The sequence below is a fragment of the Elephantulus edwardii genome, unplaced genomic scaffold (genome assembly GCF_000299155.1).
Source record: "Elephantulus edwardii isolate Elephantulus edwardi_28Jun2011 unplaced genomic scaffold, EleEdw1.0 scaffold00034, whole genome shotgun sequence".
Taxonomy (NCBI): Eukaryota; Metazoa; Chordata; class Mammalia; order Macroscelidea; family Macroscelididae; genus Elephantulus; species Elephantulus edwardii.
Window position 1 is genome coordinate 16,224,749 of NW_006399784.1, and position 25,316 is coordinate 16,250,064.

Consider the following 25,316-nt stretch of genomic DNA (forward strand, 5'->3'; position numbering starts at 1 on the left):
ATTTTTGTATAATTATTTCATTTTATGTCGGTTTGCATACAAGATTTGTATACACTGTCTATTACACATTCCTTCATTCTCATTGTGTTTCATACAATCATGTATACACATTGTGTTTTATAATATCAATCACCGTTGATGATGCCTTCCATTATCCCATCTTTTCAGGTCCACATGGGATCTCTTCCATATATTTCTAATAAGTATTTTACCATTGTAGTTGGACGATGGCTTGTATATTGTACAAATATGAACAAAAGTAACATCTAATGAGAGTGAGTGAGGCTAAAATTCATTTCTGGAAATGTCACAAGACGTGTTCAGTGTCTGACACAAATACAGCTAGGTGGATGCACTGTAGAAAACGTAGGAATATCAGACTTGTTAAATAAATCTGACTCAGAATATTAAGAATTAAGGAGCTTCTATGATCATCTACTGTTAGTGGTTGAACCAGCATAAATGCTTCCACATATAGCATAGGATGGGAAGCAAATCACCAAGCTCAGCTTTAAGAACTTCTCACTATCCAGGCTACAGGCCTGGACATGAGAAGAGCCAGACACGAGCTCTAGGACATTTGGCCAAACTGTTCTTCTATGTCATAAATGCAGTCTGTCTCAGAGAGGCAAGTTGCTTGAAAGCAGAGACCTTGTCTTCATATCTGTAAGACAAAGCCTGTGGTCTGCACTGTTGCTGGTACAGTCAGATGAGGTGACTTAAATGATGGCGGAATTCATAGTAGAGCAATAATTTAGAGTCTGATTTAAAAGATGTTACCAGAGACTTGAGTGACAGAAGAATCTCTGTTCCAGTTGAAGATCTGCCTTGCTTACAGCTTAGTGAGAGAGCTCTCTTACCGAGTTGTGCTGCTAACCCGAAGGCTTTCTGGAGATTCAAATTCACCGGCTGCTCCTTGAGAGAAAGACAGATGTCTCCTCTTGTTTGATTCACAGCCTCAGAAACCTAAAGGAGGGTCTGCTGTAACACAGTTCTGTCTTGATTGCATTGAGTTTTGAGGTTTTAGTTTTTCACCTTCGATGAGTCACATAGCTTCTATATGCTTTGGTTTTCTTATATGTAACAAAAGAACAATAAAATCTTTTAAAAAATGATTATGATAAAGGAGAAGTGTATATAAAGCATTCTTAATAGTATAAAAGGAAAACGCTTTCAGTAGCATCAAAGATATGATCCTTGAAAGGAGCAAAAGGTTGTTACAAAGACAGAAGACAAGTCCACAGTGGATGTCAGAAAAGGCTCTGGAAAGAACTAGAGTGTCAAGAAGACAAAGGGAAGACATCCTGATGTAAAACAGACGAGAGAAGATTTCAAAGGTCAGCTTGAAAAGACTAAGTAAAGTATTATAATGTATTATTATTATTATTATTATTATATTTATAATGTGAAGAACTGGAGTTGGAGAATAAAAAGGGAAGAACCCCTTTGGCTTTTCTCAAGCTGAAAAAACTGAAAAGAAAAAAAAAAAAAAAGCACACCAAAGCTCCAGCCTTGAGTTGTAATACTGAGAGAAGCCAAGGACAAAATTTTGAATAATCCAGGAAGCACCAACAAAAGAAGGAAGGAATAAACAGTCACTACAATTGTAGAACAGGGTTCAGATCTTTTGTTCATAGGGTTGCTATGAGTCATACTTGACTTGACAGCACTTAACAACAACAATAGCAAAAAGGATCCGTTGACACTGAAAAATTGCAGGTGGCCTAGTGGAAAGAAGCTGCCCTGCTATCCCAAAGGCACATGCTTTTGCAGGAGAAGGATGGACAATCTCCTGTGCAATTTCCTGCCTCTGAAAACCAACTGGAGGGTCAGCTATGAGTCATACCTGACTTAAGAGCATGTAACAACAACCATATGAACAAGAGTCAATGGTAATAAAGAAAATTGCACTGAAGGTTTTGGCAAAAATAAGGCCCCAGGAATCAATGGGATATCAATGAACATGCTTCAGCGAACAGATGTAGCTCTGGATGGGCTTACGACTCTATGCTAGGATTTTTATTTTTTTTTAAAATTAGTGAAGAAGATAGATTTTTTTTTTAAAAGAAATATGCCAGGAAATTTGGAAGACAGCTGTCTAGCCAAAGAGAGCCATATTCTTATTCCAAAGAAGGCAATCCAACAAAATATGGAAATTACTGGACAAGATTAATATCACATGCAAGCAAAATATTGCTGAAAATCATCCAAAAAAGGCTAGACATTGACAGAGAGCTGCCGGGAGTTCAATGTAAGTTCAAAAGAGATCTTGGCCACAAGGATATTATTGCTGATGTCAAATGGATCCTGGCTGAAACCAGAGAATATCACAAGGATATCTAATTTTTTTTAATGACTATGCAAAGGCATTTGACTATGTGAATCATAAACTATGGCTAGCATTGAGAAGAATGAGAATCCCAGAACACCTGATTTTGCTCATGTGAAACCTTTACCTAGACAGAAAAACTTCTGTCCATTCAGAGCAAGGGAATACTACATGGTTTAAAATCAGGAAAGATGCATGTGAAGATCATATCCTTTCCTCATATCTATTCAGACTTCATGCTGCACAGATCATTTGAGAAGCTGGATTCTGTGAGGAAGAAGGTACCATTAGTCTTGGAGGAAGACTTGTGAAAAAGCTGTTCTTGGCAGTTGACATACCATTACTTGCAGAAAGTGAAGAGGACTGGAAACACTAGCTCCAGAAGATCAAAACTTCTGCCTTCAATATGGATTACATCTCAACATAGAGAAGACAAGAATCCTCACCACTGGACTGAGAACTAACATCAGGCTAAATGGAGAAAAGATTGAAATTGTCAACATTTACATGTTACTTGGATCCATAATCAACATCCGGGAGATCAGGAGACGTATTGCACTGGGCAAATCTGCAGTCCTGATGAACAGTGATGTCAGTTTGAAGACTGAAGTGCACCTGATTCAGGCCATAGTCACTTGCTACATATCTGAGAGATGAACAGTGAATAAGGATGACAGAAGAATTATTGATGCCTTTGAACTGGGTGTTGGAGCAGAGTACTGAGTATCCTATGAACAAACCCAAGTGCTCCTTGGAAGCAAGGGTGACAAAGTTTTGAATCATATATTTTGAGTGTGTTGCTAGAAAAGGATATTCTTTGGAAAGTGACATCATTCTTGGAAAGGTGGAGAGGAAGACCCTCAATGAGATGGATCGCCACAGTGACTGTAGCAGTACTCTCAAGTATGTCAGAGATGATGAAGATGCCAGAGGCTAGGACAGGGTTACTTTACTCAGCCTCACATCAAAAACAATGGCAACGAATTTTAAAAACATTAACATGGATTTATTTTAAAAAATGGAAAGCAGATATGTAGAATATTTCTCCTGCAAAAAGAAAGCATTATTCTGTGACAGGAAGATTTTCCCTTTTCCATCTGATGTTTTTCTTCTTTTTGGTACCACTGATGCTGATTTTAAGATTTTTGTGGACTACTAGGATTTATGATCTCTGTTTTTAAAACGAATCAGAAAGAGCGATATCCCTTTGTTCTACCAAAACAAGTGATATCCCTTTCTTCACACTTCCTCTGTTTTCACTTACTTGCTTTCCCACTTAAATGACTTCTGAATTTGAGAGACAGAAAAGAACAGGGTAAGGAGGTATAGGGAAGACAAAGACGAGAAGGAAGGCACATTGAAGGAAAAGTAGTCTCTACCTCAGATGTAATGGAGTTATTTTCTTTTGGTTCCTATTCAGTCTGCAGTTCATTCTTTGAGGGAGACTTAACACATTTTTTAGATCTGCTGCCAGATTGCACCCTAAGCAGATGGGCTCAATTGAACTCCTATAGGGTTTTGGTTTCTTCTCCCCCTGCAATGGTAGCCATTCCTGCCCTAATTGGTAACTGGTATGGGCCTGGGGGTGCTCTGATGCATAATCCTTAGTTAAGTTGTGCTGCTAACCAAAGTTGAACTCTTCAAGCAGTTCAAATTCACTTGTGACTCATCTTCAGAGGAAGACAGGCCATCTCCTATTATGGTTTACAGCCTTGGAAACCTGACTGCATTTCAGTTATGAGTCAAAATTGATTTGATGGGAGTGATTTGCCTTTGTTTGACCTTATTGCCCTGGTGTTTTAATTCAGCTGTGCTCTGATTGCCATTGAATTGTATTTGACTCAGCCCTCTTTATTCATTGCAGAATGAAGCATTTCCCAGTTCTGAGTGGAAGACTTGGAAATACTGACACTTTTGAACTTATTATCATAGCAATGACATCTAGTGCTGTTCAACCTAAGGGGTCCTCTTGCAGCATTGCATACAAGTGTATTCTGTTGTGATCCATATGGTTTTCATGAACTGATTTTCAGAAGTATATTTGTAATATTTTCTTCCTCGTCTGTCCTAATTTGAAAAGTCCACAGAAACCTATCTATCATGAGTGACCCTGCTAGTATTTGAAGTACCAGTAGTGTCTCTTCCAGCATCATGGCAGCATGCAAGCCCTCATAGTACAACGTGCTTACTGAGGGGTAATCATGAGGATTAATTCAACTTAGAATTTGGAAAATCGCACTATTCCTAAAGATATACTTCCTCTTCTCTCCCCTCCTCATTCTGTTTCCTTCCTTCCTTCCTTCCTTCCTTCCCTCCCTCCCTCCCTCCCTCCCTTCCTTCCTTCCTTCCTTCCTTCCGCTTCCAAAAGCCCAGCGCCCATGGTACCTCAGAGGATAAAAGTTGTTTCCTGGCTTTCTATTAATCTTACTCATGGAATGCTCTCTGTCTCGCCCTCCCTCTTCCCTGGGCAAGTACTTCTACATATTCACCAAGCATAGCACCTCCTTTGTCTGTGGCCAAGCTCCCTTCTTCACTGTCCATCTTCCCCCTGCCTTTGTCCACTGTCTCCTCCTAGAATTAAAAGAAAAACAAACCCAAACCAAAAAAGTCACCACCACCACCCCGCCTCCCCCCCCCCCCAAAAAAAACCCCTCCAGGAGTGGAAAAGTGAGAAAATGCAGGCTGTTGTGACTTACCAAGGACTTTTGTCAAAGATGAAAGTGTCAAAATGTACCAGATAGAAGTGGAAAATTGTGCTTTAAAGTGCTTTAAAGTAAAACATATGCTTTACTTTAGAACAATGAAAATTGCCGAGGATTATTTTCCGTTATTTTATTTTCCTTCATTCTTGTTTTCAGAAGACAGTAACACAATACAGCCGGTATTAGATCCTCTCTCCACTAATTTATACATTATCTTTCTAACACCTGAAAAAGAAAGAATACAGAATTCCAAAACAAACATGGTCCCAGCATTTAGGATAAGTGCTTTCTCTGTTCTAGAGATGCACTTATTAAGTCTTCAACTGCTTAATAGAAGGATGGTGGACTGCAACTCCTAGAAATTCCATGGGGGGAAAAATACCTGGTGATTTACTTTTCTAAAAATCACAGCCTAGGGAGCCCTAGGGGGCGTTTCTCTCTATACAATAAGGTCATTTTGAATCAGAAGAAATTCAACAGCTGACAGCAACAGCCTGCCTTCCCTGGTGTGTAGTGGTTGGGCACTAGGACCTAGGTGTGAGTTCACTAGCAGCTCAGAAGGAGAAAGGCCTGGGTGGGGATCGCCTCCCATACAGTTTCTACCACATTCCCTGCCTGCCCCACCTCCAGGAACACAAACAACAATAATCCTTCTGCTGTCAAGTTCAACTCATATCAACCCTCTATCCTCTATCTGCTTTCTGAGGCACTAAATCTTTGTTAGTGGAAACTGCCAGTCTTCTTCGATTGGAGAAGATAGTAGGTTCAAACCACTGGCCTATTTAGGTTAGCAGAACATCATTACACATCATCCACCACACCACCCGATAGATCAATTCTTCTCTGTTACATGGAGCTGTTGTCAATATGAATTGGCCCAACACCATGGAAAAACATCACCACATTCATCACTACTGGTCCATGCCAGGCCTGGTCATCATAAGGGTGCTACTGTCTCCTAACTGTTCCCTCTCCTTCACTCTTACTGCCTTGCAGTCTGCTCTGAACACAGCTGCTAGGGTGACAGGATACTGTTAGAATCTAAATCAAATCAAACTGCTTCTCTACTCGGAACCCTCTGATGGGCTTCTCATGTTAAGGTAAGAGCGAAGGTGCTCACAGGAGTCTACCTGACTTTTGTCCACGTGGCTCTGCTTCAACCACCCACCCTCCCCAGCTTCTTTGCTGCCACTGAACAAACCAGGCTCACTCTTGCTCGGAAACTCTCCTCTTTCCTTTGTTTGGAAGATTTTCTTATGCCTGCCACATGTACCTTAGTCTTTTATCAAATGATACCATCTCAAGATACCATCTAGATGGTGCAGAGACTTAACACACCTGGCTGTTTTCTGAAAGCTTAGAAGTACTACATCATCCAGAATGGCCTTCGAAGAAAACCTTGGTAATCCAAAAAAGAAAAATCAACAACTGAAAACTGGACCACAGTTCTAATCTGTCACATAAGGGACCACCATGAGTCAGATGACTCTACTGCAGCTGAAACTTCATCTCCTACCCCCTTTTTCCTTACCATTTACCAACGTTCACTTAAAGATTATCTGAGGATAGAGTGATTTATTGGGCTTTTGAACAGGAGGACGACTTTTCTTGAACATATTTGACCTCAACTCTGAAATTAGTTTCTCTTAGCAGCTTTAAATGGTTAATTTCATTAATGTTTAAAAACAGGGGTGAAGTATAGATTCTATGCTATTACTCACTAACCCATCTTGAGGCTAAAAGCAAAATGAGTATATTATGTTGCTTTGAACATCTATTCTAGGATCTTTGCCAGTTACTCCATATTTCAGCCCTCAGCGAAAATTCATTTGTAATCTCTGCCCATTTCTCCAACAGGGTGGGCTAAGTGCCCAAGCTTTTGTCCGTGTGGAACTGGAGGATGTGAATGATAACCGACCTGTGTTTAACCCCTCAACCTACGTGACGAGCATCAGCAGTCAGACCCAGCCAGGCACCGAGATCACCAAGGTTCTTGCCACTGACAGGGACTCTGGGGTGTACGGAACACTGGCATATGAGCTCATTCCTGGAGACCTGTCATCCTTTTTTATCATTGACTCTACCACAGGTATGTCATCTTAAAATAATTTGCCTCTGAAATGAACAGCTTCTGCTTAACAATGAGAAAATGAAACAAAGGGACCTTTTCAGTAGCTGGAGTACTGCAGTTCTCTTTTCAGTTTCCAAAAGGCAGCACGGTTTCTGAGAAACGGTGGGAGCTATTCAGGTAGGCAGCCCAGAGGTCTGAATCCTAGATTTTGTCTCCTGCTGGTCTTGTGAGCTTTAGTGGCTTCGGTTTCTTTACTTTTAAAATTATTGTTACTGGGTACCAGCAATCGACTATCAGTCTTAGTGACCCTGTGAACAACAGCTCTGAACTTGGCCCCATCCTGTACCACCCTCACCATCTCTGATATGCTTGAGCCTATTATTACCATCGCGGTGCCAAAATATTTTATTGAGGACTTTCTCTCTTTCTCTGGCACTTCATCTGTCCCAGCAAGGTGTCCTTTTCCTAGGTGGTCCCTCCTGACAATATGCTCAAAGTATGTAAGTTGGAGTTTCATGATACTTGCCTCTAAGGAGTAACCTTTTTGCCCTCCTTCTAAGACAGACTTGTTAGGTTGTTGGTTTTTTGTTTGTTTTGTTGTTGTTGTCGTTTGGTTTTTTTACAGTACTCTACTATGACCCCACTGTTTAAAGACATTGACTATTCTTCTGTCATCCTTATTCACTCTCCAACTTTTGGATGCATGTTGTTGTTGTTGTTGTGTACCATGGAGTTGGAACCGATCCATAGCTGACACTCCAGTAGGTTTTCAGAGGCAGTTAATAGTACAGGAGACTGCCCATACTTCTGCCTTGGAGCAACTGCTGGCCTCGAACTACGTGCCTTTGGGATTGCAGCGCAACTTCTTGCCAGTAGGCCACCAGAACATAGGAAATAATTAAAAGTTCCAGGGATTGTATCAAGTGCCCCTTAATCTTTAAACTGACATAATTGTTTTTTTTTATACTTTGGTGAAGTCCTTTAAAGTGGGTCTGATAATGCCTACATAGCAAATATTTTGAGAGACAAAGTACAGTGGAGAAACAATGGAGAAAACATTTGCCAGTAATATTTATTTTGCAAATGTTAATTTCGCTCCATTTGTACAATCATGCCATCTGAGGATGACTTCACATCATTTCATGTTAGCGCATCATCACTTTTCTGTAAGTCTAATATTCTCTTAGTCTTTCTAGGCCTTAGTTGCTTTGTCTTTTAAAATGATGCTTAAAGCTTTTTAGTTCTTCATTGTATTGGTTGCAAACCTGCCAAAGAATCCAAGAATTTTTTTCTTTTAGGAAAAAAACAGTTATTTACTAGATTAACTACTTCTTCCTGTATCAGCTAATATGTGAAATATATATGTTGTTGTTGTTCAGTGCTGTTGAGTATGAGTCATAGCGCCCTATGAACAAAAGATCTAAATCCTGCTCCATCCTGCACCATCCTAGCATTTCCTGACACAAAACAGCCCATTGCAGCTGTCACCTTGTCAGTCCACCTGACTGAGGGTCTTCCTCTCCTTTACCCACCTGCCACCTTTCCAAGAATCTTGTCCTTCTCTAAGGAATAACCTCTCCAGGCAATATCCCCTAAGTATGTGAGGCAGAGCCTCATCATTCTTGTCTCTAAAGAGTACTCTGGCCATACCCTTCCCAAGACATATCCGTTTATTCTTTTGGCCACCCAAGGGATGTTCAGTGATCTTCTCCAGCACCACAGCTCAAAGACCTCCTTATTCATTGTCTAGCTCTCAGATACATAGCAAGTTATTGGAAAGACTATGGCCCAAATCAGACACACCTTAGTCCTCAAACTGACCTCATTATCCTCAGTAATTTGGAGAGGTCCCTAACTGCAGATTTTCCCAGTGCAATACATCTCCTTATTTCCTGACTGCTGATACCAAGGATGTCAATTCTGGATCCAAGCAAGATGAAGTTGTTGACAGTTTTAATCTCTCCCTCCATCATGATGTTGCAGTGATAAGAATCTTTGTTTTCTTAACATTAAGATGCAATCCATACCGAAGGCTGCATTCCTTGAGCTTCTGCAACAAGTTCTTCAAGTCCTTTTCACTTCCAGTAAGCAAAGTTGTGTCATCTGCATAATGCAGATTATTGATAAGTCTCCCTCCAATCCTGATGCCACACTCCTCTTCATAGAGTCCAACTTCTTGAATAATTTGCTCAGCATACAGATTGAATAGGTATGGAGAGAGAATACAACACTGACACACTCCCTTGTCAATTTTAAATCATGCAGTGTTCCCTTGCTCTGTTTACCTTCTGGTTTAGGTATAGGTTCCACATGAGCACAATTAAGTACTCTGGGACTCCCCTTCTCAATGTCAGCCACAACTTGTTATGGTCCACACAGTCAAATACCTTTGCATAGCCAATTAAGCACACAAAGACATTCTTTTGTTATTCTTTACTTTTAACCAGGAACCGTCTGACATTAGCAATGATATCTCTGATGGTATGGCCTCTTCTATATCCTGCTTGAACTTCTGGCATTTCCCTAACTATGTACAGTTGTAGCCATTTTTGAATGATCTTCAGCACTCTTTTGCTTGCATGTGATATTAATGATGTTATTCAATAGTTTCAACTTTCAATTGGATCACCTTTCTTGAGAATGGGAACAATTGTAGACCCCTTCAAATCCAATTGGTTAGGCAGCTATCCTACAGATTTCCTGACAGACTGTTGACCATATCTAAAGCTGCGTCTGTTAATTAAAATATGTCAGTTGGTTTCCCATCGTATCCTGTGACCTTATTTCTTGCCAATGCCTTCAATGCAGCTTCCACTTCCTCCTTCATTACCATTGTTCAAATGGTACTACCTGAAAGTTTTCAATGGCAATCACTTCTTTTTGGTACAGTGACTCTGTGTATTCCCTCCATCTTCTTTTGATGATTTCTGGGTCATTCTACATATTGCCCATAGCATCTTTCAGTACTGGGATAAGAGGCTTAAATTTGTTTTTCAGTTCTCTCACCTTGAAAACTGCAGAGTAAGTCCTTTCCTTTTTATTCTCAAATTTCAGCTCTCTGCACATTACATTGTAATACTTTGCTTTGTTCTCCCTAGCTGCCCTTTGAAATCTTCTGTTCAGCTCTTTTACTTTGGAATGTTTTTATTTTTGCATCCTGATGCTCCAGTGCAATTTTTAGAGTCTCTTCTGACATTGATTTTGATTTTTTTTCTCTCTTTCCTCTTTTTGTAATTACATTTACTTTCTTTATGGATAATATCCTTGATATCCTCTCACTACTCATTTGGTCTGTAATAATTGGTGTTCAATGCCTAAAACCTATTCCTAAAATGATCTTGAAATTCAGATGAAATTGATTCAAGACCACATCTTGGTTTCTGTGTACTTATTTTAATTTTCTTCAGCCTCAATTTGAACTTGCATATGAGTAATGATGGTCTGACCTACAGTCTACCTCTAGTCTAGTTTTGACTGACAATACTGAGCTGCTCCAAAAATTTCTTGCACAAGTGTTGTCAGTCTGATTCCTATGCAGCCTGTCAGGTGAGATTCATGTGTAAAGTTTTCATTTGTGTCTTTTAAAAAAGGTATTTACAATGAATAAGGCATTGTAAATACAAAATGCCTTCATTCTATTTTTAGCCTCATATCTTTTACCAATCCCATATTTTTCAACTACTATTTCTCCTCCTTCACTGTTTTCCCACTTTTGCATTCCAGTCACCAATTATCATTAATGCATCTTAATTGCATATTTTAACAATTTAAGACTGCAAGATTTGGTAAAAATTCTCAGTTTCTTCCTCTTTGGCTCCAGATGTCAGGAGCACATATTTGGATAATAGTTGTGTTAACCAGCCTTCCTTGTATTTATATGGATATAATCCTATCACTCACAACATTGTATTTCAGGATAAAACTTGAAATTGACTTTTTAACTATGAACACAATACCATTCTTATTCTACTTTTCATTTCCAGCATATGCCATATGATTATTTGATTCAAAGTGTCCAACACTGGTCCATCTCACTGATGCCTGATATGTTGATGTTCATACATGTCACTTCGTTGCTAACAATTTCAAGTTTTCCAACTTTCAAGTTATGTACATTCTGTGTTATAGTTATTAAACAATATTTGTAATTGTTTTCCTCATTTCAACTGACTTCCAAATTGGGTTCTACCACTACACTACTCTAACAATTCTCATTTCTTTAGTGTTCATAGGGTTATTAAAGGCCTGTTATTGAAGATGTAGATGGCCCATCCTGTTTCCTAGTCTGTCTTAATCAGGGAGCTCCACCAAAACTTGTCCATCATGGGTAACCCTTATAATATTTGACATACCAGTGGCATACCTTTTAGTGTCATAGCAACCCCAAGTTATCTTGGTACAGCAAACTGACAGACAAGTGCTGTGTCACTTAGAATAATGTTCTCCCCAAACACAATTAACACCAGGTCTTGATTGATTTAAACAAGAGGCTTCCAGCCCACAACTGATTGTTACTAAATCAAAATGGCCAATTAGCTTACACTTCATTGTTAAGGAAATAAAAACTGCCCGAACAGATTATACCCGACTTTTAAGCAAAACATCCCATCCTTCAGAATCTGTCTTCTTCAAACTGCAGGAGGCAGTCATCAGAACAGAGCAAGGGAACACTGCATGGTTCAAAATTGGGAAGGGCGTATGCCAGGGATGTATCCTATCTCCATACCTCTTCAACCTATATGCAGAACAGATTATCCGCGAGGCTGGGCTCTATGAGGAGAAATGTGAGGTCAAGATTGGTGGACGATTTATCAACAATCTGCGTTATGCGGATGACACAACCCTGCTTGCTGAAACTGAAGAGGACCTGAAGCGCCTGCTGCAGAGTGTCAAGGACTGAAGCCTACAATATGGATTGAGGCTCAATGTCAAAAAGACAAAGATTCTCACAACTGGACCAATTGGCAGCATCAGGATGGATGGTGAAGAGCTTGAGATTGTACACAGCTTTAGTTTGCTTGGCTCCATAGTCAACAGTCTTGGCACCAGCAGCCAGGAAATTAAAAGGCACATTGCCATGGGAAAGTCTGCTGTTAGGGACCTCTCCAAAGTGCTGAAGAGGGATGGTATCTCTTTGGAGACTAAGGTGCGTCTGATACAGGCCATGGTCTTCGCAATCACTTGTTATGCATCAGAGAGTTGGACAATGACCAAGGAGGATAGAAGCAGAATTGATGCCTTTGAGCTGTGGTGCTGGAGAAGAGTATTGAGAATACCAAGGACTGCTAGGAAAACAAACAGATTTGTCCTGGAGAGGGTTAAACCAGGTGGCTCCTTGGAGGCAAGGATTCTGAGGCTCCGTCTAACATACTTTGGACATGTTGTGAGGAGAGACCGGTCCTTGGAGAGGGACATCATGCTTGGGAGGGTGGAGGGACGGCGCAGGAGAGGAAGGCCCTCTATGAGGTGGATTGATTCAGTGACTGGGATATTCGGGATGGGAGTGTCAGAGACAGTGCGATTGGCACAGGACAGAGCGGAGTTTAGGGCTGTTGTACATAGGGTCGCTATGAGTCGCAAGCGACTCGACGGCACATAACAACAACAACAACAGTTGGTCCAGGAAGAAAGTCCTTGCTCTTGCACGGAAAGTACACTTCTGAAGGCTTTTGTGACCGACTAGGGGAATTGCTTATATGAGGGTGTCTTCTTTTAACCTGTCCTCCTTCTTTATACCTCTCCTTCTTCCTCATTTTATCTCTCCCTCACTCTCTCTCTCTCTCAATTCATGTACCTCAGGTTAGCAACACAACTCCTTACCCACTTCACCAACAGAGTTCAGTGTCAGTAAGTGGGTTTTTGTTTGATGCTTTTTTTCATTGTAGTTCCGCCCCCTTCCCAGGTGAAAATTGTAAATGTGAGATTTTAAAGAATATTATGGCTTGAGTAAGGTGTATCTTAGCTCTTTACTTGATTTCCTTGCTTGTTTTCCGTCCGTCTCTTTTTTCTTTCTCTCTGTTCCCCTCCCTTGCTTCCTCTCCTTCTCCCTCTCAGTTTTTCTGTCTCTATATATCTCTCTTTCTATATATACACATACTCTCTCTTTATATATGTATTTCTCTATATCTGTCTATCTACCTCCCTGTCTATCTATTTACCATCTATCCATCCATCTATAGAGATACATATATAAAAGAGAAATTTCCCAGAACACTTGATTGTGCTTATGTGAAACTTGTAAGGCAGGAGGCAGTTATTAGAGCAAGGAAACACTGTATGGTTCAAAATCAGGAAAGGTTTATGCCAGGGATGTATCCTATCTCCATACCGTTTCAATCTATATATGGAATAGATTATCCTGGAGGTTAGGCTCAATGAAGAGTAATGTGGCATCATGATTGGAGGAAGATTCGACAACCTATGTTATGCAGACGACACAGCCTTGCTTGTTGAAAGTGTGGAGGACCTGAGAAGGACTACAGTCTTCACTATGGATTGAAGCTCAGTAGCAAGAAAACAAAAACAAAGATTCTTACTACTGGGCCTATTTGCAGTATCATGATAGATGGTGAAAAGATTGAGATTGTTAACATCTTCTCCACAGACAACACTCTTGGTAGCAGCAGCTAGGAAATCAAAAGATGAATTTCATTGGGAACGAATTGCATCTGCTGTCAGGGACCTCTCCAGAATACTGAAGAGCAATGATGCCAGTCTAGAGACTAAGGTGCACCTGATCCAGGTCATGCTCTTCTCAATTACTTACTTAATTACAAATTCATCAGTAAGCAGGATAATGCCTAAGGATGATAAAATAATTGATTTCTTTGAATTGTGATGGTGGAGAAGAGAATTGAATATACCATGGGTGGCTAGAAGAACACACAGGTTCGTCCTGGAGAGGGTGAAACCAGGCTTCTACTTGGAGGCAAGGATTTAGAAGGTTCCTCTTACATACTTTGCACATGTTGCAAGTAGGGACAAGTCCTTGGAGAGGGACATCATGTTTGGAAGGGTGGAGGTACAGCGCAGGAGAGGAAAACCCTATATGAGATGGATTGACTCATTGACTAGGGTAATGTGGGTGTGTCAGAGACTGTTGTACATAGGGTTACTATGGGTCACAAGCAACTTGATGACACATAATAACAAACAACAACATGCAGCAGCATACTCTCATCCATTTTCTCCTGCAAGATCTTGAAGAATGATTTGCACTGTATCCTGTTTTAGAAGAAATCTTGGTTACTTTGGCCAGCTGCTTGCTCCCATTCCTGGCTCAGGGTTATAAGGCAAATGCCATTGCTAATCATGGAGAACACTTTATGTGGGTCATTATCTGGGGAAGTATCGTGGTCATTTTTTTCTTAAAACAAAAACCAAATTCATAATGTAAGTAGCCTCCGGTTATTATTGTTGGCTATTTTATTCTGGTCTGTCTAGGCTGAAGGCACTTCTCAGTGTAACATTGCCTGGCATTTAGTTGTACTTAATCATAGCTCATGAGAAATGCATGGGGCCTGGTAATGCTTTATTTTAACTTTTAGAAGAAAATGAAACAGTATCACGAATGATGATGGGGAAAACTGTGTAATGAATAGGCAGTCTTCATTGTGAGTAAATTAGTTCCGTATGTTTGTCCATTAGTTAACTAGAACCTAGAATACTAGATGTAAATATTATATACAATATTCCTTGAGTGGTATATAGCTTCTGTCTGTTTACTGAAAGATTGATGGTTTCAACTCAGTCAGCAGTGCTGTAGAAGAAAGGGTTGGCATTCTACTTCTGTAATATTACAGCCATCAGATACTACACAGTGCAGTTCTATGCTGAAACTTGGGAGTCCTATGAATTGGAATCTACTTGGCTTCTTGAGGGATTAGTATTATATGTAATGTTGTGTTGTTCTTATTTGGTGCCATTGAGGGGCATACAAGTCATCAAGACCTTATGAACAACACATCTGAGCCCTGTCCTATCCTGTGTCAACCTCACAATCTCTAACACACTCTAGCCCATTGCTGCAGTCACTGTGTCAATTCACCTGGGTAAGGGTTTTCCTCTCTTTTGCTGACCCTTCACCTTTCCAAGCATAATGTCTTTCTCCACGGAAAAGCCTTTGCTAGCAACATGCCAAAGTATGTGAGATGAAACTTCATCATCCTTTTCCCAAGGAACACACTGGGTGCACCTTCTCCAGGTCATGTCTGTCATGTCATCTCTTGGTTGTCCATGATATAAGTTCATTGCTGTTCTCCAACACCACAGTTTATAAGTATCAATTCTTCTTCTGTCATTTTTATTCATTGACCAGCTCCTCAGATGCAAAGCAAGTGACTGAAAAGACTATGGCTGAATCAGGTGCACCGAAGTCCTCAAACTGACATCATTCTTCCTTAATAATTTGGAGAGATCCTTGACTGCAGACTTTCCCAGTGCCATACAATACCCTTATCTCCTGACTGCTGGTACCAAGTGTATTGATTGCAGATCAAGTATGACAAAATCTTTCACAGTTTCAGTCTTTTCTCCACCTATCTTGATGCTGCCAATTGGCCCAGTATTGAGAATTTTTGTTTTCTTCACATTGAGACGTAATAGATCATATCCCAAATACACTTCCTTTGAGATGATTGTGATTCATAGTAATTGTCCATTGCATTTCTGAGGCTATTAAGGTAGAAATTTTTAGTAGAAGAGTGCCTCATCTCCCACATAGTGACTGGTAGACACAGACTGTTGAATTTCCTATTTGCAATCCAACATATAATTTAGAACTATTTTGCATAAATGTATATGCTTTGTGTCAACCTCATATTTTCCCCAAAATAAGACTTTTTAAAAATCTGTTTTGCCATAATCAAGACTTATGGATTGAAAATAGCTTTTATTACTTAATGTGTACAATGGGTAATATTTTATGTTACATTTAGGATTCAAGGCTGTGCATAAAAACTATTTGCACTGAACGTGTTCTCAAAGAAAAAAATATGCATGTTTTTATTGTTACTGGCTTCTTTGGATTAGTTTTTGTTACTATTGTATCTAGTTTTTAAAAAAGATTTTATTTCTATCAATTTTATATTACTAGTATAAGCACATTCTCAAAAAACTGCATTTACCAAGAAATATTTTTGGGGAAATGAATAAATAACATGTAGGAATAAATGAAAATTATTTTAATCCTTATTACAATCTCTTAAGAAATAACAAAGGGTTTTCTGTTTTAACCTAGAAAAAAAAACACCCTTTCCAGTCCTCTGCCATTGTATAATTATTGTTAGGAGCCATGAAACCAACGCTGATTCATAGTGACCCTCTGTACAACCAGTTGAAATCCTGCACCATCACCACAGTTTCCAGTCTTCAAGTCCAATGTTACGGTCACTGTGTAATCCAGCTCTTTCATTATCCCTCTACGTCCTTCACATCAGATTATCCAATGCAGTTTGTCTTTTGATTTTTGAAAGCTGGTGGATTCAAACTTCATGCCTTTGTGTGAGCGTCACAGTTTCTTACCCACTAGGCCACCAGCATTCCATAACACACTGTGTATATTGTAGGCGACCTTAATGGTCTGATCCACTTCCAAGTTCTCTTTTCAGTTTACTAGTGATAACCTCTTTCTTTTCAGCACTTCCTCTTGCCTCTATATTCATTCTTTTCTCTCTAAGAGTAATTCCCTGGTCTGTGTAATATGTACTTCTCAAGTTAGTCTCAGTACCTTTCAATTTTCTCTCTCACTTTCAACCTCGACTCTAATTTTCGGTAGGCTGAGGAAAAATGTAGTTATGTAGTATGAGGAAAGTCTTGATGATTAGTGAGCAATTCTAGTGATTATAATGATGATCAAGGAGTAATTGTACATTGTCACTTCTTCCTGAATTACCTTAAAATTCTGAGAGACTTTCATTCATTTGTTCACTGGTTCATACATGCTTCCTATATCAGACATATGTTTTTTCTGTTAACCTTCATGTTTTCCTGAAGAAAAGATATTTTTCCATGGGTTTGTTTGTGCCACAGTGAAGACTCATAGATTAAAAATAGAGTTTTTTTGACTTATTATGTTCATCTGGTAGGAAAAATGTTTGGGAGAAGGCTGGAAGGGGGGAGTGTGACAATGTCATGGTTGTTTGCTCTTGTGGGTTTATCTTCCTGTTCTGTTTTTAGTTTTCTAAGTTTGTTGTTGGTTCAAAGAACATTTTTCTTGAATGTGTTTAGGCATCAGGAGAGAGATAGAGAATCAAGCTTTCATTTCTCTTATCCTCAGTCAGTTGGATTTCTTTGATGTGGGCATGGAGCAGACCACAGTGTTTTGAGCTTTAAATGGAGGAAACATAAGAGACACATTTATTTCTTTATTTTTAAGAGACACATTTATTAATACGTCTTTTTTCATGGATTTCTAATCCTATTTTACAATTGATATCTATTTTTCATTGTTTAAAATATTCTTCTTAATAGCATGAAAAGAGCAGTTCTTCAGTTTTTGTGCTTGTCTTACTTATTCAATAATTTTAAACTCAGAGAAACTTTAGTTCTAATTCCAATTAGTTCAGGAAGATAGCTATTTTCAACAATATGTTAGTCATTTGCACAAATCCAACTATACCTTTCCCTAACTCCAAATTTGGTTTAATTCTTATGGCTTTATTTATAAAATTTAGTTTTGTGTAAAAAGACGATACAATTTTTAAGAGAGGTAAAGCTTACTTGTTCAGGGCACAAAAGGAACAGAAATTTTTCTCTTTGACACTCAATGTTACAATTCTAGATGCTTGGATGTGTTGATTTTTGTTGTTATATGCCATTGAGTCAACTACAATTCATAGTGACCCTATGAACAACAGACGGAAACCTTGTCCTGTCCTGCTCCACCCTTACAATTTTCATCTTACCCAACTCATTGTTGCAGTCACTATCTCATCCAGGGTTTTCTTCTGTTTTGCTAATTCTCTACATTACCAGGCCTGGTGTCTTTTTCACCAAAGACTAACCCCTTTTCTCAACGTGTCTAAAGTGTGTGACATGAAGTTTCAACATCTGAGGATCACTGTCTAAGGCACATTTGTTTGTTTTTTTTGACAGTCTACATGATATAGTCAACATTTTGGCAAAGTATGCTGACAAAGCATTATTAATCAGTCATTAATTTTTCCTTGGTCTTCCTTATTCATTGTTCAACTTTCACATGCATATGAAGCCATTGAAAAGACCACAATTTAGATCAAGCATACCTTGATCTTTAAACTGAAATTTCTTGTCTTTAACATTTTAAAGAGATCTTGGGCCGCAAATTTGCCTAGTGAAATACATCTTGTTATTTCTTGATTGCTGCTTCCCTGAGTGTTGATTATGGATTCAAGTAAAATGAAGTAATTGAAAAGTTTAATCTTTTCACCATTTATCATGACACTTGTAAAAATTTTTGTTTTCTTGATGTTCAGGTGTAAACTGACTTCAGTCTTGGATAATTTCTTCAAGTCTTCTTCTCTTTCTGCAAACAAGCTTCTGTCTGACACATAACATGGGTAACTAATGAGTCTTTCTCTAATCTTAATGCCTCATTCTTCTTTATATAGTCCAGTTTCTTGCATTATTTGCTAATCATACATTAAACAGGCACAGAGAAAGGATACAATTCTAATGTACACATTTCTTGATTTTTAAACCATGCAGCATTCTCTTGTTCTGTTTCAATAACTGCTTGTTGATCTATGTATAGATTTCACATGAGCACAATCAAGTGTTGTGGAATTCTCAATTGTTTCAATATTATTCATAATTTATTATGATCTATACAAAGAATGTAGTCTTCAGTATGGATTCAAGCTCAACATCAAGAAAACAAAGATTCTCACCACTGGGCAGAAGAGATTGAGATTGTTAATAACTTCAGCTTGCTTGTTTGCATGATCATCAGTCTTGGCACCAGCAGTCAGGAAATCAAAAGATGAGCTGCATTGGGAAAGTCTGGTATCGGGGATCTCTCTAGCGTACTGAAACAACGTCATTCTGGAGACTAAGGTGCACATGATCCAGGCTCTAATATTCACAGTTACTTACTATGCATCTAAGAGCCGGACAATAACAAAGGATGATAGAAGAAGGATATACGCCTTTGAGTTGTGGTTTTGGAGAAGAGTGAGGAACATACCATGGACTATGAAGAGAACAAATGGGTTTGTCTTGGAGAGAGTGAAGCCAGGCTTTTCACTCGAGGCAAGGATTTTTGAGGCTCTCACTCACATACTTAGGGCACATGGCCAGGAGGAACCAGTCCTTGAAGAGGGACATCATATTAAGAAAGGAGGAGGGACAACACAGGAGAGGAAGACCCAGGATGAGATGAATTGATTCAGTGACTGGAGAAATGGAATTAAGTCTGCTGGACTTTACGAGATTAGCTCAAGATAGGGCAGGTTTGAGAGCTAATGTTCATAAGGTTAATATGAGTTGCAGATGACTCAATGACACATAACAACAATATTTGAATGTTAGGAATGTCTTTTCACAGTCAAAACTCAAGAAAACATCTTCCTTGTATTTTTTGCTTTCAACCAAGATCTATCTATCATCAGCAATAATATCTTTTGCCCCTTCACCTCTTCTGAATTCAGTTTGAATTTATGTCTATATTCTGCTCTAAACATCTTTAAACAATCTTATTACAGTTGCCTGAGATATTAATTATATTGTTTGATAATTTATGTACTCAGTTGGATCACTTTTCTGTTTTTGAATAGGCATAAAAAGAAATCCCTTCTAGTTGGTTGGCAGGTAAAATTTCTTGGCATAGACTAGTGAGCATGCCCCCCGGGCTGCATCTGTAGCTGAACCATTTCAATTGATATTCCATACATGCCTGAAGTTTTCTTTTTTGCCAAGTTTCAGTGCAGCTTGGACATCATCCTTTCAGTACCATTGGTTCTTGACCATACATTACTTCTGAAATGGTTTAGTGTTGAGCAATAATGTTCTGTCATTATAAGCCTATGTGGCTTACTTTGTTGTCTGTTCTGTATTTAGTTGTGGTGTAGACAAAATCTAACTTGCTATAGAAAGGACAAATGATTAAAAAGGATAACCAAAATGACTCAAATTTCCGGACAGGAGTGGCTGTGACACTGCTGTTAACTATAATCTTTTGTGTTTGTGGATTTTAACATTTCACAAAGCACAAACTGTTTTTGCTAATTCCAAGGGAAGATTATTTTTTAATGCTAACTTTATATGCTCAGATTATATACCCAGTAAGTGATACTTATAATTGCTTATGATTTCTACTTTGTTGCATTGAAAGCTTTCTGATATACAGCTAATACATTAATATATATAAAGGGATTTGGAAAAAAGAGAATAAAAAGAATTATGAGCACCCAACTAGTATATATCACTTTCCAAGGAAATAAACTAAATGTGAATTTTTCCAATAGCTTCTGTAGTATAAGCCCTACAAACAGAGGAATTTTACAGATCTGCTATACCATTGAGTGGAGGCAGAAACTTAAATGGAAAGAGATTCAATGGTTTGCTTAAAAATGAGCTATGGCCTGGAATTAGACTTGAAATTCACTTCAAATTTCCTGTACTGTGATCTGTGCTCTATGACCATAGTCTATATACTGTATTTATAATAATAATAGAGAAAAGAAATAATAATTTTAAAAACATTTCCCATACGTTGTCTATTTGAGCTTTATATCAGAGCAACATATATATTTTAATTTTTTTTATTCACATTGAGTTTCTTATAATCATTCCCCTACATTGTGTCTTATAAAATTAATCATCATTGATCTATGCCCACTATTATACCATCTTTTCAGATCCTTATTGGAAGATACATATTTTGTGTTAATCTGTAAATCAAAAGACTTAAACCTGTAACAAAATTCTGGCCAATAGAATCTAATAGTAAAGAAAAAAAATAATTCATCTAGTGGTATTCCTAACAAGTATATGAAGATGGTTCAAGATAAGAGTACAATCAACATAATATAATCAATCATTTTAACAAAGAAGAAAACAAGAACTACATGATCCTATCAATTGATGCAGAAAAGGCCTTTGACAAAATCCAGCACCATTTCCTAATTCAAACACATAGCAAAATAAATTTGGAAGAAAATTTTCTCAACATAGTGAAAAATATATATGTAAAACCTAGTTCTAACATCATTCCCAATGGAATAAGACTAAAGGCATTGCTTTTATGAACAGGGATCAGGCAAGAATGTCCAATTCACCACTTCCATTCATTATTGAATTGGAACTACATACTAAAACAGTAAGAGAAGAGAAGGAAATAAGAGGCATCCAAATTGGCAAAGCAGTGGTAAAACTGTCACTATATTTGGACAACATGGTAGTGTACACAGAAAACCCCAAAGACTCAACCAAAAAAAGTGTGTTAGACATAGTAGATGAATTTAGTAAAGTGATAGAATTTAAGACCAATATACAAAAACCAGTGAAATTTCTCTACAGTATTGCAGTGAGTGACTCAACAATACATAACAACAACAACAAACACAGAAAATGTAATTAAGAAAGCTATAACATTTAGTAATAAGTGATGACAAGACAAAATACTTGGGAATAAACCTATCTGGAGGCAGAAAAGACCTTTATAAGGATAATTACAAAACTCTACTATAAGAAACAATAAGAGACCTAATTAAATGAAAAACAAAAACAAACCAACCCAAAAATCTCTCTTTTCACAGTTAGGAAGACTCAGCATTGTGAAATTGCCAATCCAACCCAAAGCAATCTACATGTTTAATGCAATCCCACTATAGATACCAAACTCGTTCTTCCAAAAGAGAAAAGGTAGGTTTATTTGGAAAGAAAAAAGACCTTGAATAAGCAAAGCTTTTCTGAAAAATAAAAATGAAGCAGAAGGCATAGCACTCCCTGATCTCATAACCCACTTCGTTGTTATGTGCTGTTGAGTTGCTTGTGATTCACAGCAGTGCTATGTACAGCAGCCCTGAACCCTGCTCTATTCTGTGCCAACCTTTTTGTCTCTGACACAGCCACCTTCATTACCCCAGTTATTGAATCAATCCATCTGATCTATGGTCTTCCTTTCTTGTGCTGTCCCTATACCCTTCCAAGCATGATATCCTATTGTAATAACCCAAACAGCATGGTTTTGGTTCAGTAACAGGCACTGAATGAAATAGAATCAAGAATCAGAAATCAATGTACATACCTACAGACAATTGTTGTCTGACAAGAAAACAAAACCTTTCAAAAGGGGAAATGGCAGGATCTTCAACAAATGCTGCTGGCAATACTGGACTTCTGCCTGCAGAAAACTGAAATAGGATCTGCACCTCATACCATACACAAAAGTCAAGTCAAGGTGGATCAGAGGCCTACGGGTCTAACCTAAAATTATAAAGCTCATAAGAGACAAAATGGGACCAAACTTAAAAGCCTTAGACTATGGCATGAATAGGCTTGTAAAAAAACAGCCAGAAATTCACAACCAGGAGAGAGTGAAATCAATGATTGGGGCCTTCTATAATAAAGTCCCTGTGTGCATCAAAAACTTTTCCATTATCATGAGGGGGGGAAAAATTGACAATGACATTTCAGACAAGCCTCTCTTATTTAGTTTTATTCTGTAAAATTCAGGTTTACAGAATACTACAAGGCCTCCACAAGGAAAAGATTGATCTTTAATGATGATGGCACTTTGGGCTGGTTAGGCAGGGCACCTGACCAAATATGACTGTCACAGCACATCGACAGAGAACTGAGAGAAGTACAAGATAGGTTTAGAAGAGGCTGTGGTACTAGAGATATTAACTGACATCATTGCCAATATCACATGGATCTTGGTTGAAGGCAAAGAGTATCAGAAGAATGGCCATTTGAATTTTACCAGCTATGCAAAGGCATTTGACTGTGTGGATCACAACAAATTATGGCTAACCTTAAGAAGAATGGGAATCCCAGAACACTTGATTGTGCTCATGCAAAACCTATACTTAGATCAGGAGGAAGTCATCAGAACAAGAAAATACTGCATGATTCAAAAATCAAGAAAGGAGTGGATAAGGGATGCTTCCTTTCTCCATATATTTTTAGTCCATATGTGAAACAGATCATTCAAGAAGCTAGGCTTTATGAGGAGGAATGTGGCATCAGGATTGGAGGAAGACTCATCAACAAGATGACACAGCCTTCCTTGCCAAAACTGAGGGGAACCTGAAGTGTTTGCTAGAATTTCAAGGACTACAGTCTTCAGCATGGATTGTAGCTCATCAAGAACACAAAGATTCTCGCCACTGGGCCAATTGGCAGCATCATAATAGATGGAGAAGTGTTTGAAGTTTTTAGTAATGTCATGTTGCTTGGAAACACAATCACGTTTCTTGGCACTAGCTGTCAGGAAACTGAAAGATGAGTTTCGTTGGAAAAGTCTGCTCTCAGGGACTTCTCCAGCGTGATGAAGAGCAACAATGTCTGTTTAGACTAAAGAGCACATGATCCAAGCTATAATCTTTGCAATTACTTCTTCAGAGAGTTGAACAGTAACTAAAGAAGAACAATGGCTAAGAAGCAGAATTGATCAATGCCTTTGAGTTGTGGTGCTGGAGAAGAGTTCTGAACATACTATATAGTCTGCCAAGAGGACAAGCAGGTATATGTCCTGGAGAGGGTGAAATCAGGTTGTTCCTTGGAGATAAGGGCTTTGAAATTCTGTCTTGCCTACTTTGGGCCTATTGCCAGGAGGAACCAGTCAGCGAAGGAGAAGACCAAATGACTGTGGTAATGGGGACAAATGTATCGGAGATTGCTTTGCTTAGAACAGGGCAGGTTTTAGAGCTATTATTCATAGGATTGCTGTGAATCTCAGTTGACTTAATGACACATAACAACAAAAAATCAACATCTGCTTTGTGCGTATGTTTTAATATTTTTATAGGCTGAACATAAGAGAGACTTTATAAATATCAAATAACTAGTAAGAAATTGGTATTGCTATCCCATAGTTTCTAAATTTTTCTGTTCTTGAGAGAAAACACATTTTTCCACTTCTGATTTATGAGGAAACTCTTATGCCACTTTTTGGGTTTGCTGCCATCTCGTGGAAGCTGTTTAGCTAACTCCATGAACCTGAAGAAAAGGTCTCATCTCATCAACCCTAGAGCCAGAGACCCTTGGGATATATTTGTCCCACTATTTATATTAAGATCTATGTTACCTTAAAATTGTTTTCTTTCCTTCAAAACTTTTTCTATAATGGAAAGTGCATTATTCAGAGTGGACAATAATTTCTGTTTTGAAAGTGTTTATAGATTTATAATATCCCATTTATTTTTTTTCTAACAGTGAATTACAACCATATTTAACTTTTCCAAAAGATTTGATTCAAAAATTTGGTATAGCTTAATTAGTAAAAGAACATGATGATAGATATATTTTAGTTTCTGATTAAGAGAAGGCCTTTGTTTCTATTTTTCCTAACAAATTTTTGAAAATATGTCTAAGCAATTTCTTCTTTCTGCTGACGTAGTGAGTAAGGAATTGCGCTCCCTACTGGTGCATTTCAATCCACCAGTCACTCTGTGTAAGATAGATGAGCAATCTCCTCCTCTGTAATCTACAGCCTTTGAAAAGCTGTTAGGTGATCCCAATTCAATGGCAATGAGTTAGATATTTTTGTTGTTAAATAGAAAGTGGCTAGATAAAGAACATAGATAAATGTTACTGCACTTTTCAGTTTATATAAATCCAAGCACTCAGTAATTAAACTTGAAATGAGAACTATTCCATAAATGATGCAATGTCTATTTTTTTTATGTTCCAATAATACTTTATTTACAGAAACGGGGACTGAGTCAGATTTGGCTTATAAGCTATAGTTTACTAATCCCTATTAAACTCTGTTTTAAAAAATCTAACTAAAAAATTAATTTTATACTGGTTTACATACAAAGTTCATAAAGTTCATATACATTGTTTTTCACACCAGACCTTTCTTCTTTCCTTTACCAATACCTCTCTCCAACCAAACAAAGTCTATATTAACGGTTAAATTGATTTCCTATAATAGTGGATAATGACAATTTGAAAAATGTGATTAAAAATGAGGACCAAATAAATTTAATTATGATACTTTTAAGTATAAAGATTCAGTGTTATCAATTATAAGCTGATAAATTTATAGACAAAGAGATATTTTATT

General features: G+C 38.1%; 1 protein-coding gene across 1 annotated transcript in view; it reads left to right on the forward strand.

Annotated features, from left to right (window-relative positions):
• DCHS2 (dachsous cadherin-related 2) overlaps positions 1-25,316 on the forward strand; it is a 393,558-nt gene that overhangs the window by 195,764 nt on the left and 172,478 nt on the right. The window contains exon 3 of the mRNA XM_006884496.1: positions 6,889-7,120. Coding sequence (XP_006884558.1) covers positions 6,889-7,120 — 232 coding nt within the window. The remainder of the gene's footprint in view (positions 1-6,888; positions 7,121-25,316) is intronic.